At 68.0% G+C, this 17,406-nt stretch overlaps 1 protein-coding gene across 1 annotated transcript; it reads right to left on the bottom strand.

The window, feature by feature from the left end:
* Positions 1-2,907: 2,907 nt before the first annotated feature.
* Positions 2,908-15,573, bottom strand: ARL2 (ARF like GTPase 2). The gene is given in 6 exon segments (XM_075726871.1): positions 2,908-2,979; positions 2,981-3,043; positions 5,620-5,700; positions 10,039-10,201; positions 14,052-14,162; positions 15,509-15,573. Coding segments are annotated over 6 exon segments (555 nt in total).
* Between the last annotated feature and the right edge of the window lie 1,833 nt (positions 15,574-17,406).

Genomic DNA, 17,406 nt, shown 5'->3' with positions numbered 1-17,406 from the left:
GTTTGGGGGTCCCGGGGGGTCCCGGGTGGGGGTCCCGGGGGGGTCCCAGGGGTTTGGGGGGTCCCGGGTGGGGGTCCCGGGGGGGTCCCAGGGGTTTGGGGGTCCCGGGTGGGGGTCCCGGGGGGTCCCGGGGTGGGGGTCCCGGGGGGGTCCCAGGGGTTTGGGGGGTCCCGGGTGGGGGTCCCGGGGGGGTCCCGGGGTGGGGGTCCCGGGGGGGTCCCAGCAGTGTGGGCGCAGGCGCGGGCGCTGGAGCGGGCGACGCGGGGCCGGGGCGAGGCCGAGGCGCTGGAGCGGGGGCTGGGGACCCCCCCCGGGACTGCGCCCCCCCCGGGGGGGCCGGTGAGTGGGGGGGCACGGGGGGGGCCCTGGGGGGGGGGGCACTATGGGGGGACCCATGGGACAAAATGGTCGGGGGGGGGGGGTGACATTATGGGGGTCCCATGGGGGGGCCTTGTGGGGGAGGGGGCACTGGGGGGGTAAGGGGGGGGCCTGGGGGGGGGGTGGTCTTGTGGGGTGACACTGGGGGGGGGGGACCCGGGGGGGTGACACTGGGGGGGCTCAATGGGGGCTGTGTGGAGGAGCTGAGCTTATGGGGGGCTGGGGGTGACCCCAGGGGAGGGGGGGGGGGGCTGGGGGGGGGTATTGGGGGGGGTCCTATGGGGGGGTGACCCCGGGGGGTGTCGCTATGGGGGGGCCCCGTGTCCCCACAGGCGTGGGGCCAGGCCGAGGCCGGCGAGGAGGAGGAGGAGGAGGAGGAGGAGGAAGAGGAGGGGGGGGGAGGGGGCTCTGCTGCCCCCCCCCGCCTTCAGGGACCCCCCAGGAGGGGGCCTGCCCTGACCCCCCCCCCCCCCGGGACCCCCAAATAAAGCACCGGGACCCCCACACTGCGGGCCAGTCCTTCTGGGGGGGCCGGGTGCCTGGGTCCCCCCCGGGACCCCCAACTGCCCCAGGGACCCTGAGAGTGCCCCCAGCCCCCCCAAACTGCCCCCAGCCCCCCCCAACTGCCCCAGGGACCCTGAGAGTGCCCCCAGCCCCCCCAAAGTGCCCCCAGCCCCCCCAACCTGCCCCAGGGACCCTGAGAGTGCCCCCAGCCCCCCCAAAGTGCCCCAGGGACCCTGAGAGTGCCCCCAGCCCCCCCAAAGTGCCCCAGGGACCCTGAGAGTGCCCCCAGCCCCCCCAACTGCCCCCAGCCCCCCCAAAGTGCCCCCAGCCCCCCCCAACCTGCCCCAGGGACCCCCAAGCTGCCCCCAGCCCCCCCAAATTGCCCCAGGGGACCCTGAAAGTGCCCCCAGCCCCCCCAAGCTGCCCCCAGCCTCCCCAAAACTGCCCCCCGGGACCCCCAAACTGCCCCAGGGACCCTAAAAGTGCCCCCAGCCCCCCCCAACTGCCCCAGCCCCCCCCCAATTGCCCCAGGGACCTTAAAACTGCCCCCAGAGCCCCCCAAACTGCCCCCAGCCCCCCCAACTGCCCCAGACCCCCCCCAACTGCCCCCGGACGCCCCCCAACTGCCCCAGGGACCCCAAGGAGCCCTCTCCGGGCTCCCCAGGCCCATTTTGGGGGGCTTCGTGTCCCCTCCCACCCCAACACAGCCCCACGGTGCCGCTGACCCCCACCTTTATTGGCACGAGGGGCGGGGGGCATCACCCCAGCCCCCACCCTGCCCCACTGCCGGCCGGGTTCGGGGGGTGGGGGTCCAGGCGTGGGGCTCAGTTGGCGGGGTGGGGGTCTGCGTGTGGGGCTGGGGGGGCCGCGTGTGGGGCTGGGCTGTGTGTGGGGCTCAGTCGGCGGGGTGGGGGTCCGTGTGTGGGGCTCAGTCAGTGGGGGTGTGGGGCTGGGCCGGGTGTGGGCCCCGGGTGTGGGGCTGGGCTCGGTGTGGGGCCCGGTGTGGGGCTCAGTCAGTGGGGTGTGGGCCTGGGCCCAGGTGTGGGGCTGGGCCATGTGTGGGGCCGGGCCGTGTGTGGGGCCCAGTGTGGGGCCGGGCCGGGTGTGGGGCCCAGTGTGGGGCTGTGTGTGGGGCTGGGCCATGTGTGGGGCTGTGTGTGGGGCCCAGTGTGGGGCCAGGCCAGGTGTGGGACTCAGTCGGTGGGGTGTGGGGCCGTGTGTGGGGCTGGGCCCGGTGTGGGGCCCAGTGTGGGGCTGGGCCATGTGTGGGGCCGGGCCAGGTGTGAGGCTGTGTGTGGGGCCTGGTGTGGGGCTGGGCTGTGTGTGGGGCCTGGTGTGGGGCCAGGCCGTGTGTGGGGCTGCGTGTGGGGCCAGGTGTGGGGCTGGGCCATGTGTGGGGCCCTGTGTGGGGGCCAGGGCCGGGTGTGGGGCTGTGTGTGGGGCCAGGTGTGGGGCTGGGCCATGTGTGGGGCTGTGTGTGGGGCCAGGCCGGGTGTGGGGCTGTGTGTGGGGCCAGGTGTGGGGCCGGGCCAGGTGTGGGCCTGGCATGGGGCTCAGTCGGTGGGGGTGTGGGGCTGGGCCAGGTGTGGGGCTGGGTGTGGGGCCCCATGTGGGGCCGAGCCCGGTGTGGGCCGGGTGTGGGGCTCAGTCGGTGGGGTGTGGGGCCCGGTGTGGGGCCGGGCCGGGTGTGGGGCTGTGTGTGGGGCCAGGCCGGGTGTGGGGCTGTGTGTGGGGCTGGGCTGTGTGTGGGGCTGTGTGTGGGGCCAGGCCGGGTGTGGGGCTGGGTGTGGGGCTGGGCTGTGTGTGGGGCTGTGTGTGGGGCCAGGCCGTGTGTGGGGCTGTGTGTGGGGCTGGGCTGTGTGTGGGGCTGTGTGTGGGGCCAGGCCGTGTGTGGGGCTGTGTGTGGGGCTGGGTGTGGGGCCAGGCCGGGTGTGGGGCTGGGTGTGGGGCTGGGCTGTGTGTGGGGCTGTGTGTGGGGCCAGGCCGTGTGTGGGGCTGGGTGTGGGGCCGGGGCCGGCGTGGGGCTCAGTCGGTGGGGCAGAGGCGGGCGGCGATGTCGTCCAGCAGCCAGTCGATGCCGGCCAGCAGGTTGTGGCCGTGTGAAGGCCGAGCAGCCCTGGATGCACCAGTGGTGGCTCCGGATGGCGTCCAGCTCCAGCGCCTGCGAGGAACCGCGGCCTCGGGCAGCCGCCACCCCCCACCCAGCACCCGCCCTGCGCTGGGGGACCCAGCACCCAGCACCCAGGGGACCCAGCACCCACCCAGCACCCACCCTGCGCTGGGGGACCCAGCACCCAGCACCCAGGGACCCCAGCACCCACCCAGCACCCACCCTGCACTGGGGGACCCAGCACCCAGCACCCAGGGGACCCAGCACCCACCCAGCACCCACCCTGCACTGGGGGACCCAGCACCCAGCACCCAGGGACCCCAGCACCCACCCTGCGCTGGGGGACCCAGCACCCAGCACCCAGGGGACCCAGCACCCACCCAGCACCCACCCTGCACTGGGGGGACCCAGCACCCAGCACCCAGGGACCCCAGCACCCACCCTGCGCTGGGGGACCCAGCACCCAGCACCCAGGGGACCCAGCACCCACCCAGCACCCACCCTGCACTGGGGGACCCAGCACCCAGCACCCAGGGACCCCAGCACCCACCCCAGCACCCGCCCTGCACTGGGGGACCCAGCACCCAGCACCCAGGGGACCCAGCACCCACCCAGCACCCACCCTGCGCTGGGGGACCCCAGCACCCAGCACCCAGGGACCCCAGCACCCACCCTGCGCTGGGGGACCCAGCACCCAGCACCCAGGGACCCCAGCACCCACCCAGCACCCGCCCTGCACTGGGGGACCCAGCACCCAGCACCCAGGGGACCCAGCACCCACCCAGCACCCACCCTGCACTGGGGGACCCAGCACCCAGCACCCAGGGACCCCAGCACCCACCCAGCACCCGCCCTGCGCTGGGGGACCCAGCACCCAGCACCCAGGGACCCCAGCACCCACCCAGCACCCGCCCTGCACTGGGGGACCCAGCACCCAGCACCCAGGGGACCCAGCACCCACCCTGCGCTGGGGGACCCTGCACCCACCCTGCACCCAGGGGACCCAGGGCACCCAGCACCCACCCCTGCTCCCGGGGGACCCAGCACCCACCCACATCAGGGACCAAGGGGTCTGGGGGCACCCAGGCATCTGGGAGGGACCCCAGCACCCACCCAGCACCCACCCTGCGCTGGGGGACCCAGCACCCAGCACCCAGGGGACCCAGCACCCACCCAGCACCCACCCTGCACTGGGGGACCCAGCACCCAGCACCCAGGGACCCCAGCACCCACCCAGCACCCACCCTGCACTGGGGGACCCAGCACCCAGCACCCAGGGGACCCAGCACCCACCCAGCACCCACCCTGCGCTGGGGGACCCTGCACCCACCCTGCACCCAGGGGACCCAGGGCACCCAGCACCCACCCCTGCTCCCGGGGGACCCAGCACCCACCCACATCAGGGACCAAGGGGTCTGGGGGCACCCAGGCATCTGGGAGGGACCCCAGCACCCACCCTGCACCCGCCCTGTGCTGGGGGACCCCAGCACCCAGCACCCAGGGGACCCCAGCACCCACCCTGCGCTGGGGGACCCTGCACCCAGGGCACCCAGCACCCTGCCCTGCTCTGGGGCACCCACCCCAGCACCCAGGGGTCGGGGGGACCCCAGCACCCACCCCCATCGGGGACCCAGGGGTCTGGGGGCACCCAGGCATCCAGGAGGGACCCCAGCACCCAGCCCTGCACCCAGGGGTCGGGGGGACCCCAGCACCTGCCCCTGCTCCCAGGGTTTGGAGGGGTCCCAGGCATCTGGGAGGGACCACGGCACCCAGCCCTGCACCCGGGGGTTGGGGGGACCCCAGCACCCACCCACGTCAGGGACCAAGGGGTCTGGGGGCACCCAGCCATCCAGGAGGGACCCCAGCACCCACCCCAGCACCCAGGGGACCCCAGCACCCACCCCTGCTCCTGGGGTTTGGGGGGGGGTCCCAGGCATCTGGGAGGGACCACGGCACCCCACCCACATCAGGAACTTGGGGGTCCCAGGGGACCCAGGCATCCGGGAGGGACCCCAGCACCCACCCCTGCACCCAGGGGTTGGGGGACCCCAGCACCCACCCCACATCAGGAACCCAGGGGTCTGGGGGCACCCAGGCATCCGGGAGGGACCCCAGCACCCAGGGGTTGGGGGACCCCAGCACCCACCCACATCAGGGACCTGGGGATCCCAGGGCACCCAGGCGGGACCCCAGCACCCAGCCCTGCACCCAGGGGTCAGGGGGACCCCAGCACCCACCCACATCATGACCCAGAGGGACCCCAGCACCCACCCCAGCACCTAGGGGTTGGGGGACCCCAGCACCCACCCACATCGGGGACCCAGGGGTCTGGGGGCACCCAGGCACCCGGGAGGGACCCCAGCACCCACCCCAGCACCCAGGGTTGGGGGACCCCAGCACCCACCCACATCAGGGACCTGGGGGTCCCAGGGCACCCAGGCATCCGGGAGGGACCCCAGCACCCAGCCCTGCACCCAGGGGTCAGGGGGGACCCCAGCACCCACCCACATCGGGGACCCAGGGGTCTGGGGGCACCCAGGCACCCGGGAGGGACCCCAGCACCCAGCCCTGCTCCCGGGGGTCCCTGCTCCCCCCGCCCCGGGGCAACCCAGGCCCCCCCCGCGCACCTCGCGGATGGCGCTGGCCGGGAGGGCCCCGGGCAGGTCCTGCTTGTTGGCGAACACCAGGAGGGTGGCCCCGGCCAGGCGCTGGGGACGGGGGCGGGGGCGTCACCAGTCACCCCCCGGCCCCGGCCCCACGTCCCCCGGGACCCCCCGGCCCCATCCCCATGTCCCCTGTGTCCCCATCTCCATGACCCCCATGTCCCCATCACGTCCCCATCACGTCCCCATGTCCCTGTCCCCATGTCCCCCATGACCCCATGTTGTCATCTCCACATCCTCCATGCCCCCCATCCCCATCACGTCCCCATGTCCCTGTCCCCATGTCCCTGTATCCCCATCTCCATGTTCTCCATGTCCTCCATGACCCCCCTGTCCCCATCATGTCCCCATCTCCATGTCCCCCATGACCCCCCATGTCCCCATCTCCACGTTCTCCATGACCCCCCTGTCCCCATCATGTCCCCATGTCCCCATGTCCCTGTGTCCCCATCTCCATGTTCTCCATGTCCCCCATGACCCCCATGTCCCCATCTCCACGTTCTCCATGACCCCCCTGTCCCCATCATGTCCCCATGTCCCCATGTCCCTGTGTCCCCATCTCCATGTTCTCCATGTTCCCCATGACCCCCCTGTCCCCATCATGTCCCCATGTCCCTGTCCCATGTCCCCATCTCCATGACCCCCATGACCCTCATGTCCCCGTCTCCACGTTCTCCATGACCCCCCTGTCCCCATCACATCCCCATGTCCCCATCCCCATGACCCTCATGACCCCATGTTGTCATCTCCACATTCTCCATGACCCCCCTGTCCCCATCATGTCCCCATGTCCCTGTCCCCATGACCCCCACGTCCTTGTCCCCATGTCCTCCATGACCCCCCATGTCCCCGTCTCCATGTCCCCATCTCCACGTTCTTCATGACCCCCATGTCCCCATCACGTCCCCATGTCCCCCATGACCCCCATGTTGTCATCTCCACATCCTCCATGACCCCCATCCCCATCGTGTCCCCGTCTTCATGTTCTCCATGACCCCCATGTCCCCCATGTCCTTGTCTCCATGTCTTCCATGACGCCATGTCCCCATCACATCCCCATGTCCCTATCCCCATGTCTCTGTCCCCATGACCCCCGTGTCCTTGTCTCCATGTTCTCCGTGACCCCCCTGTCCCCATCGTGCCCCCATGTCCCTGTGTCCCCATCTCCATGTCCTCCATGACCCCCATGACCCCATCATGTCCCCATCTCCATGTCCCCCATGACCCCCATGTCCCCATCTCCACGTTCTCCATGACCCCCCTGTCCCCATCATGTCCCCATGTCCCTGTGTCCCCATCTCCATGTTCTCCATGTCCCCCATGACCCCCCTGTCCCCATCATGTCCCCATGTCCCTGTCCCATGTCCCCATCTCCATGACCCCCATGACCCTCATGTCCCCGTCTCCACGTTCTCCATGACCCCCCTGTCCCCATCACATCCCCATGTCCCCATCCCCATGACCCTCATGACCCCATGTTGTCATCTCCACATTCTCCATGACCCCCCTGTCCCCATCATGTCCCCATGTCCCTGTCCCCATGACCCCCACGTCCTTGTCCCCATGTCCTCCATGACCCCCCATGTCCCCGTCTCCATGTCCCCATCTCCACGTTCTTCATGACCCCCATGTCCCCATCACGTCCCCATGTCCCCCATGACCCCCATGTCCCCATCACGTCCCCATGTCCCCCATGACCCCCATGTCCCCATCACGTCCCCATGTCCCCCATGACCCCCATGTTGTCATCTCCACATCCTCCATGACCCCCATCCCCATCATGTCCCCGTCTCCATGTTCTCCATGACCCCCATGTCCCCCATGTCCTTGTCTCCATGTCTTCCATGACGCCATGTCCCCATCACATCCCCATGTCCCTATCCCCATGTCTCTGTCCCCATGACCCCCGTGTCCTTGTCTCCATGTTCTCCGTGACCCCCCTGTCCCCATCGTGCCCCCATGTCCCTGTGTCCCCATCTCCATGTCCTCCATGACCCCCATGACCCCATCATGTCCCCATCTCCATGTCCCCCATGACCCCCATGTCCCCATCTCCACGTTCTCCATGACCCCCCTGTCCCCATCATGTCCCCATGTCCCTGTGTCCCCATCTCCATGTTCTCCATGTCCCCCATGACCCCCCTGTCCCCATCATGTCCCCATGTCCCTGTCCCATGTCCCCATCTCCATGACCCCCATGACCCTCATGTCCCCGTCTCCACGTTCTCCATGACCCCCCTGTCCCCATCACATCCCCATGTCCCCATCCCCATGACCCTCATGACCCCATGTTGTCATCTCCACATTCTCCATGACCCCCCTGTCCCCATCATGTCCCCATGTCCCTGTCCCCATGACCCCCACGTCCTTGTCCCCATGTCCTCCATGACCCCCATGTCCCCGTCTCCATGTCCCCATCTCCACGTTCTTCATGACCCCCATGTCCCCATCACGTCCCCATGTCCCCCATGACCCCCATGTCCCCATCACGTCCCCATGTCCCCCATGACCCCCATGTTGTCATCTCCACATCCTCCATGACCCCCATCCCCATCGTGTCCCCGTCTTCATGTTCTCCATGACCCCCATGTCCCCCATGTCCTTGTCTCCATGTCTTCCATGACGCCATGTCCCCATCACATCCCCATGTCCCTATCCCCATGTCTCTGTCCCCATGACCCCCGTGTCCTTGTCTCCATGTTCTCCGTGACCCCCCTGTCCCCATCGTGCCCCCATGTCCCTGTGTCCCCATCTCCATGTCCTCCATGACCCCCATGACCCCATCATGTCCCCATCTCCATGTCCCCCATGACCCCCATGTCCCCATCTCCACGTTCTCCATGACCCCCCTGTCCCCATCATGTCCCCATGTCCCTGTGTCCCCATCTCCATGTTCTCCATGTCCCCCATGACCCCCCTGTCCCCATCATGTCCCCATGTCCCTGTCCCATGTCCCCATCTCCATGACCCCCATGACCCTCATGTCCCCGTCTCCACGTTCTCCATGACCCCCCTGTCCCCATCACATCCCCATGTCCCCATCCCCATGACCCTCATGACCCCATGTTGTCATCTCCACATTCTCCATGACCCCCCTGTCCCCATCATGTCTCCATGTCCCTGTCCCCATGACCCCCACGTCCTTGTCCCCATGTCCTCCATGACCCCCATGTCCCCATCACGTCCCCATGTCCCCCATGACCCCCATGTTGTCATCTCCACATCCTCCATGACCCCCATCCCCATCATGTCCCCGTCTCCATGTTCTCCATGACCCCCATGTCCCCATCATGTCCCATCTCCATGTCCCCCATGACCCCCATGTCCCCATCTCCACGTTCTCCATGACCCCCCTGTCCCCATCATGTCCCCATGTCCCCATGTCCCCGTCCCCATGTTCTCCATGACCCCCATGTCCCCATCACGTCCCCATGTTCTCCATGACCCCCATGTCCCCATCACGTCCCCATGTCCCCCATGACCCCCATGTTGTCATCTCCACATCCTCCATGACCCCCATCCCCATCGTGTCCCCGTCTTCATGTTCTCCATGACCCCCATGTCCCCCATGTCCTTGTCTCCATGTCTTCCATGACGCCATGTCCCCATCACATCCCCATGTCCCTATCCCCATGTCTCTGTCCCCATGACCCCCGTGTCCTTGTCTCCATGTCCTCCATGACCCCCATGTCCCCATCTCCACGTTCTCCATGACCCCCATGTCCCCATCATGTCCCCATGTCCCCATGTCCCTGTGTCCCCATCTCCATGTCCTCCATGTCCCCATCACATCCCCATGTCCCCATGTCCCTGTGTCCCCATCTCCATGTTCTCCATGTCCCCCATGACCCCCCTGTCCCCATCATGTCCCCATGTCCCTGTCCCATGTCCCCATCTCCATGACCCCCATGACCCTCATGTCCCCATCTCCACGTTCTCCATGACCCCCATGTCCCCATCACGTCCCCATGTCTCTGTGTCCCCATCTCCATGTCCTCCATGTCCCCATCACGTCCCCATGTCCCCATGTCCCCATGTCCCTGTGTCCCCATCTCCATGTTCTCCATGTCCCCCATGATCCCCCTGTCCCCATCATGTCCCCATGTCCCTGTGTCCCCATCTCCATGTCCTCCATGACCCCCATGTCCCCATCATGTCCCCATGCCCCCCTCTCCACGTTCTCCATGACCCCCATGTTCTCATCGTGTCCCCACGTCCCCATCATGCACCCCCATCCCACATCCCCCATGTCCCCGTGACCCCCACGTCCCCGTGACCCCCACGTCCCCGTGACCCCCACATCCCCGTGACCCCCACGTCCCCACCGCTCCCCCCCGTCCCCCGTGACCCCCAGGTCCCCGCGCGGCCCCGTGTCCCCGTCACCTCCTCGCACAGGAGCCCGCGCAGCTCGCGGGCGCAGAGCTGGAGGCGCTGCCGGTCGCCGCTGTCGACCACCCAGACGAGGCCGTCGGTGCTCTCGAAGTAGTTGCGCCAATAGGAGCGCAGGGAGCTCTGCCCGCCCACGTCCCACACGTTCAGCTTGAACCTGGTGGGGCAACGTGGCCGCCTTCACAGGCCGCTGGCACTGCCAACGTGGCCACCGACGTGGCCGCCATCATGGCCGCCACCTTGACTGCCAACGTGGTCACCATCATGGCTGCCAGCATGGCCGCCTTCACAGGCCTCTGGCACTGACAACGTGGCCACCATCATGGCCGCCACCTTGACTGCCAATGTGGTCATCATCATGGCTGCCAGCATGGCCACCGACATGGCTGTCAACATGGCCGCCTTCACAGGCCTCTGGCACTGACAATGTGGCCACCATCATGGCCGCCACCTTGACTGCCAACGTGGTCACCATCATGGCTGCCACCATGGCCACCGACATGGCCGTCGACATGGCTGTCAACATGGCCGCCTTCACAGGCCTCTGGCACTGACAACGTGGCCACCATCATGGCCGCCACCTTGACTGCCAACGTGGTTATCATCATGCCTGCCAGCATGGCCACCGACATGGCTGTCAACATGGCCGCCTTCATAGGCCTCTGGCACTGACAACGTGGTCACCAACGTGGCCACCATCACGGCCGCCATCTTGACTCCCAATGTAGTCACCATCATGGCTGCCAACAGGGCCACCAACATGGTCACCTTCATAGGCCTCTGGCACTGCCGACGTGGCCACCAACGTGGCTGCCATCATGGCCGCCACCTTGACTGCCAACGTGGACACCATCATGGCTGCCACCATGGCCACCGACATGGCTGTCAACATGGCCGCCTTCACAGGCCTCTGGCACTGCTAACGTGGTTACCAACATGGCCACCATCATGGCCATATTCATGGCCCACGGTCATAGCCAACATGGCTGCCAGCATGGCCACCGACATGGCTACCATCATGGCCGCCATCTTGACTGCCAACGTGGTCACCATCATGGTTGCCACCATGGCCACCAATGTTGCCACCTTCACAGGCCTCTGGCACTGCTGATGTGATCACCATCATGGCCACCATCATGGCCGCCATCTCGACTGCCAACATGGTCACCATCATAACTGCCAACATGGCCACCAACATAGCTGCTAACATGGCCACCTTCACAGGCCTCTGGCACTGCTAACATCGTCACCAAAATGGCCACCAATATGGCCACCATCTTGACTGCCAATGTGGTCACCAACATGGCCACCAACATGGCCATATTCATGGCCCACTGTCACAGCCAGCATGGCCACCAACGTGGCTGTCAACATGGCCACCATACCATCATGGCTGCCAACATGGCCACCTTCATGGCTCACTGTCACAGCCAACGTGGCTGCCAACATGGTTGCCCACAGGGCCGCCATCATGGCCACCAACATGGCCACCAACATGGCCATATTCATAACCCACTGTCACAGCCAGCATGGCCACCAACATGGCTACCATCATGGCCACCAATGCAGCTGTCAACATGGCCACCATACCAACATGGCCCCCAACATGGCCCCCAACATGGCCATATTCATGGCCCACTGTCACAGCCAGCATGGCCACCATCATGGCCACCATCATGGCCACCAACGTGGCTGTCAACATGGCCACCATACCAACATGGCCACCAACATGGCCACCAACATGGCCATATTCATGGCTCACTGTCACAGCCAGCATGGCCACCAACATGGCTACCATCATGGCCACCAATGCAGCTGTCAACATGGCCACCATACCAACATGGCCCCCAACATGGCCACCAACATGGCCATATTCATGGCCCACTGTCACAGCCAGCATGGCCACCATCATGGCCACCAACATGGCCACCAACATGGCCATATTCATGGCTCACTGTCACAGCCAGCATGGCCACCAACATGGCTACCATCATGGCCACCAATGCAGCTGTCAACATGGCCACCAACATGGCCATATTCATAGCCCACTGTCACAGCCAGCATGGCCACCATCATGGCCACCATCATGGCCACCAACGTGGCTGTCAACATGGCCACCATACCAACATGGCCACCAACATGGCCATATTCATGGCTCACTGTCACAGCCAGCATGGCCACCAACATGGCTACCATCATGGCCACCAATGCAGCTGTCAACATGGCCACCATACCAACATGGCCACCAACATGGCCCCCAACATGGCCATATTCATGGCCCACTGTCACAGCCAGCATGGCCACCATCATGGCCACCATCATGGCCACCAATGTGGCTGTCAACATGGCCACCATACCAACATGGCCACCAACATGGCCATATTCATGGCTCACTGTCACAGCCAGCATGGCCACCAACATGGCTACCATCATGGCCACCAATGCAGCTGTCAACATGGCCACCAACATGGCCATATTCATAGCCCACTGTCACAGCCAGCATGGCCACCAACATGGCTACCATCATGGCCACCAATGCAGCTGTCAACATGGCCACCATACCAACATGGCCACCAACATGGCCCCCAACATGGCCATATTCATGGCCCACTGTCACAGCCAGCATGGCCACCATCATGGCCACCATCATGGCCACCAATGTGGCTGTCAACATGGCCACCATACCAACATGGCCACCAACATGGCCATATTCATGGCTCACTGTCACAGCCAGCATGGCCACCAACATGGCTACCATCATGGCCACCAATGCAGCTGTCAACATGGCCACCAACATGGCCATATTCATAGCCCACTGTCACAGCCAGCATGGCCACCAACATGGCCACCATCATGGCCACCAATGTGGCTGTCAACATGGCCACCATACCAACATGGCCACCAACATGGCCATATTCATGGCTCACTGTCACAGCCAGCATGGCCACCAACATGGCTACCATCATGGCCACCAATGCAGCTGTCAACATGGCCACCAACATGGCCATATTCATAGCCCACTGTCACAGCCAGCATGGCCACCAACATGGCTACCATCATGGCCACCAATGCAGCTGTCAACATGGCCACCATACCAACATGGCCACCAACATGGCCCCCAACATGGCCATATTCATGGCCCACTGTCACAGCCAGCATGGCCACCATCATGGCCACCATCATGGCCACCAATGTGGCTGTCAACATGGCCACCATACCAACATGGCCACCAACATGGCCATATTCATGGCTCACTGTCACAGCCAGCATGGCCACCAACATGGCTACCATCATGGCCACCAATGCAGCTGTCAACATGGCCACCAACATGGCCATATTCATAGCCCACTGTCACAGCCAGCATGGCCACCAACATGGCCACCATCATGGCCACCAATGTGGCTGTCAACATGGCCACCATACCAACATGGCCACCAACATGGCCATATTCATGGCTCACTGTCACAGCCAGCATGGCCACCAACATGGCTACCATCATGGCCACCAATGCAGCTGTCAACATGGCCACCAACATGGCCATATTCATAGCCCACTGTCACAGCCAGCATGGCCACCAACATGGCTACCATCATGGCCACCAACGTGGCTGTCAACATGGCCACCATACCAACATGGCCACCAACATGGCCATATTCATGGCTCACTGTCACAGCCAGCATGGCCACCAACATGGCTACCATCATGGCCACCAATGCAGCTGTCAACATGGCCACCAACATGGCCATATTCATAGCCCACTGTCACAGCCAGCATAGCCACCAACATGGCTACCATCATGGCCACCAATGCAGCTGTCAACATGGCCACCATACCAACATGGCCCCCAACATGGCCACTGCCACGACCAGGGCCACCACGGCCATCACGGCCACCACGAGCACCAGGCCCAACCGTGACCGCCTCCACCATGGCCGCCGTGGCCACCACGGCGCGCACCAAGCCCGCCACCCCCGTGCCCCCGTGACCCCTGACCCCTGACCCCTCACCCGCGGTGCTCGAGGGTCTTGATGTTGAAGCCGAGGGTGGGGGAGATGGTGGCCACGTCCTCCCCGTTGAAGCGCTTCAGCAGCGTCGTCTTCCCCGCGTTGTCCAGGCCCCTGCGGGGGCGGGGCGCTGTGGCCACGCCCCCGCCCCGTCCCCGGCTTGACCACGCCCCTTCACACCCAGCCACGCCCCCGGTGTTTGGCCATGCCCCCTCCCCTTAGCCCCGCCCACACCCAGGCCCCTCCCGGCCCTGCCACTCAGTGCTGGCCCCGCCCCCTCCCCCAGCCACGCCCACACCCAGCCCTCACTGGCCCCGCCCACACCTCTTAGCCCCGCCCCCTCCCAGCCCTCTCCCGGCCCTGCCACTCAGTGTTGGCCCCGCCCCCTCCCCTGGGCCCCGCCCCCTCCCAGCCCCGTCCCGGAACTGCCACTCAGTGTTGGCCCCGCCCCCTCCCCTGGGCCCCGCCCCCTCCCAGCCCTGTCCCGGAACTGCCACTCAGTGTTGGTCCCACCCCGTCAACTGGGCCCCGCCCACACCCAGCCCTCACTGGCCCCGCCCACACCCCTTAGCCCCGCCCACACCCAGCCCTGTCCCCGGCCCTGCCCCTCAGCCTTGACCCCGCCCCCTCCACTTGGCCCCGCCCACACCCAGCCATGCCACTCAGTGTGGGCCCCGCCCCCTCCCCTTAGCCCCGCCCCTCCCAGCCCTGTCCCCGGCCCTGCCCCTCAGTGTTGGCCCCGCCCCCTTCCCTCGGCCCCGCCCACACCCAGCCCTACCACTCAGTGTGGGCCCCGCCCCCCTTAGCCCCGCCCACACCCAGCCCTCACTGACCCCGCCCCCTCCCCTTGGCCACGCCCCCTCCCAGCCCTCTTCTGGCCCTGCCACTCAGTGTTGGCCCCGCCCCCTCCCAGCCCCCACTGGCCCCGCCCACACCTCTTAGCCCCGCCCCTCCCAGCCCTCTCCCGGCCCTGCCACTCAGTGTTGGCCCCGCCCCCTCCCCTTGGCCCCGCCCACACCCAGCCTTGTCCCCGCCCCCCACTGTTGGCCCCGCCCCCTCCCCTTAGCCCCGCCCACACCCAGCCCTCACTGGCCCCGCCCCTCCCCTTAGCCCCGCCCACACCCAGCCCTCACTGGCCCCGCCCCCAGCCTTTAGCTCCGCTCCCTCCACTTAGCCCCGCCCACACTCAGCTCTCACTGACCCCGCCCCTCCCCTTGGCCACGCCCCCTCCCAGCCCTCCCCCAGCGTTGCCACTCAGCGTTGGCCCCGCCCCTCCCCTTAGCCCCGCCCACACACCCCGGCCCCGCCCCCTCCGCGTTGACCCCGCCCCTTAGCCCCGCCCACCCAGCCCTCTCCCCGGCCCCGCCCCTCAGCGTTGGCCCCTCCCCCGCGGCGGCACCGGCGCCCCCCGCCAGACCCCGCCCCCCGCCCCGCCAGGCCCCGCCCCCGGCCCCGCCTACAGCACGAGCAGCCGCAGCTCGCGCTCCTTCTCCCGCATCTTCTTCAGGATCGTCAGCAGCCCCATGGCCGCCGCGCGCCGCCGCCGGGCCCCGCCCCCGCCCCGGCCCCGCCCCCCCGGCCCCGCGCCGCCGCCCGCAGCCCCGCCCCTCCGCCGCCGCGCGCTTCCGGGGCGTGCGCCGCCGCCGCGCCCGGCGCCCCCTGCAGGGCGGGAGGACCGCGGGGGTGGGACCCGGGGGTGGGGAGGGGGCACCCGGGGGGGGCACCCAGGGGGGCGGGCCGCCCCACCCCCGCCATGGCCGCCCTCCGCCTCCTGCTGCTGCCGCTGCTGCTGCCCCCGGGCCTGCCCGAGCCGCCGCCCCCCGCCTGCCGCCTCCAGTGTAAGCGGCGCCGGGACCCCCCAGGGACCCCCGCGGCCTGGGAGCCCCCCCCCAACGGCACCCGGGACCTGGGACCCCCCCTGAGGGACCCCCGGGACATGGGAGCCCCCCCCGAGGGACCCAGGCGGCCGGGACCCCCCGAGGGACCCGAGGGACCTGGGAGCCCCCCCCCCAAGGGACCCCCGGGACCTGGGAGCCCCCCCCGAGGGACCCAAGGATCTGGGAGCCCCCCCCGAGGGACCCCGGGATCTGGGAGCCCCCCGAGGGACCCCCGGGACCTGGGAGCCCCCCCCGAGGGACCCCTGGGATCTGGGTGCCCCCCCCCGAGGGACCCAAGGATCTGGGAGCCCCCCCGAGGGACCCCCGGGATCTGGGAGCCCCCCCCGAGGGACCCAAGGATCTGGGAGCCCCCCGAGGGACCCCCGGGACCTGGGAGCCCCCCCCGAGGGACCCCTGGGATCTGGGTGCCCCCCCCGAGGGACCCAAGGATCTGGGAGCCCCCCCGAGGGACCCCCGGGATCTGGGAGCCCCCCCCGAGGGACCCCGGGATCTGGGACCCCCCCGAGAGACCCCCGGGACTTGGATGCCCCCCCCGAGGGACCCTGGGACCTGGGAGCCCCCCCCGAGGGACCCCGGGATCTGGGACCCCCCTGAGGGACCCCTGGGATCTGGGTGCCCCCCCCCGAGGGACCCAAGGATCTGGGAGCCCCCCCGAGGGACCCCCGGGATCTGGGAGCCCCCCCCGAGGGACCCAAGGATCTGGGAGCCCCCCCCGACGGCACCCGGGACCTGGGAGCCCCCCGAGGGACCCCCGGGACCTGGGAGCCCCCCCCGAGGGACCCCTGGGATCTGGGTGCCCCCCCCCGAGGGACCCAAGGATCTGGGAGCCCCCCCGAGGGACCCCCGGGATCTGGGAGCCCCCCCCGAGGGACCCCGGGATCTGGGACCCCCCCGAGAGACCCCCGGGACTTGGGAGCCCCCCCCCCGAGGGACCCAGGCAGCCCGGACCCCTCGCCCATGGGACCCTGTGTTTTGGGTGCCCCCCATCCAAAGGCCCCTGGGACCTGGGTGGCCCCCCCCAAAGCCCCCATGGTTTTGGGTGCCCCCCCCAAAGCCCCCATGGTTCTGGGTGCCCCCCATCCTTGTCCAAGGCCCCATGGTTTTGGGTGCCCCCCCCAAAGCCCCCATGGTTTTGGGTGCCCCCCCCAAGGGCCCCTGGGACCTGGGTGCCCCCCCCATCCAAGGGACCCCGGGATGTGGGTGACCCCCCAAGGGCCCCATGGTTTTGGGTGCCCCCCCCATCCAAGGGACCCCGGTTTTTGGGTGCCCCCCCCATCCAAGTGCCCCTGGGACCTGGGTGCCCCCCCCAAAGCCCCCATGGTTTTGGGTGCCCCCCCCAAGGGCCCCTGGGACCTGGGTGCTCCCCCAAAGGCCCCATGGTTTTGGGTGCCCCCCCCAAAGCCCCCATGGTTCTGGGTGCCCCCCATCCTTGTCCAAGGGACCCCGGGTTTTGGGTGCCC

Source organism: Pelecanus crispus, chromosome Z (genome assembly GCF_030463565.1).
Source record: "Pelecanus crispus isolate bPelCri1 chromosome Z, bPelCri1.pri, whole genome shotgun sequence".
NCBI classification, from domain to species: Eukaryota; Metazoa; Chordata; class Aves; order Pelecaniformes; family Pelecanidae; genus Pelecanus; species Pelecanus crispus.
The sequence above is the reverse complement of the archived record's forward strand: the minus strand, read 5'-3'. Positions and strand labels throughout refer to the sequence as shown.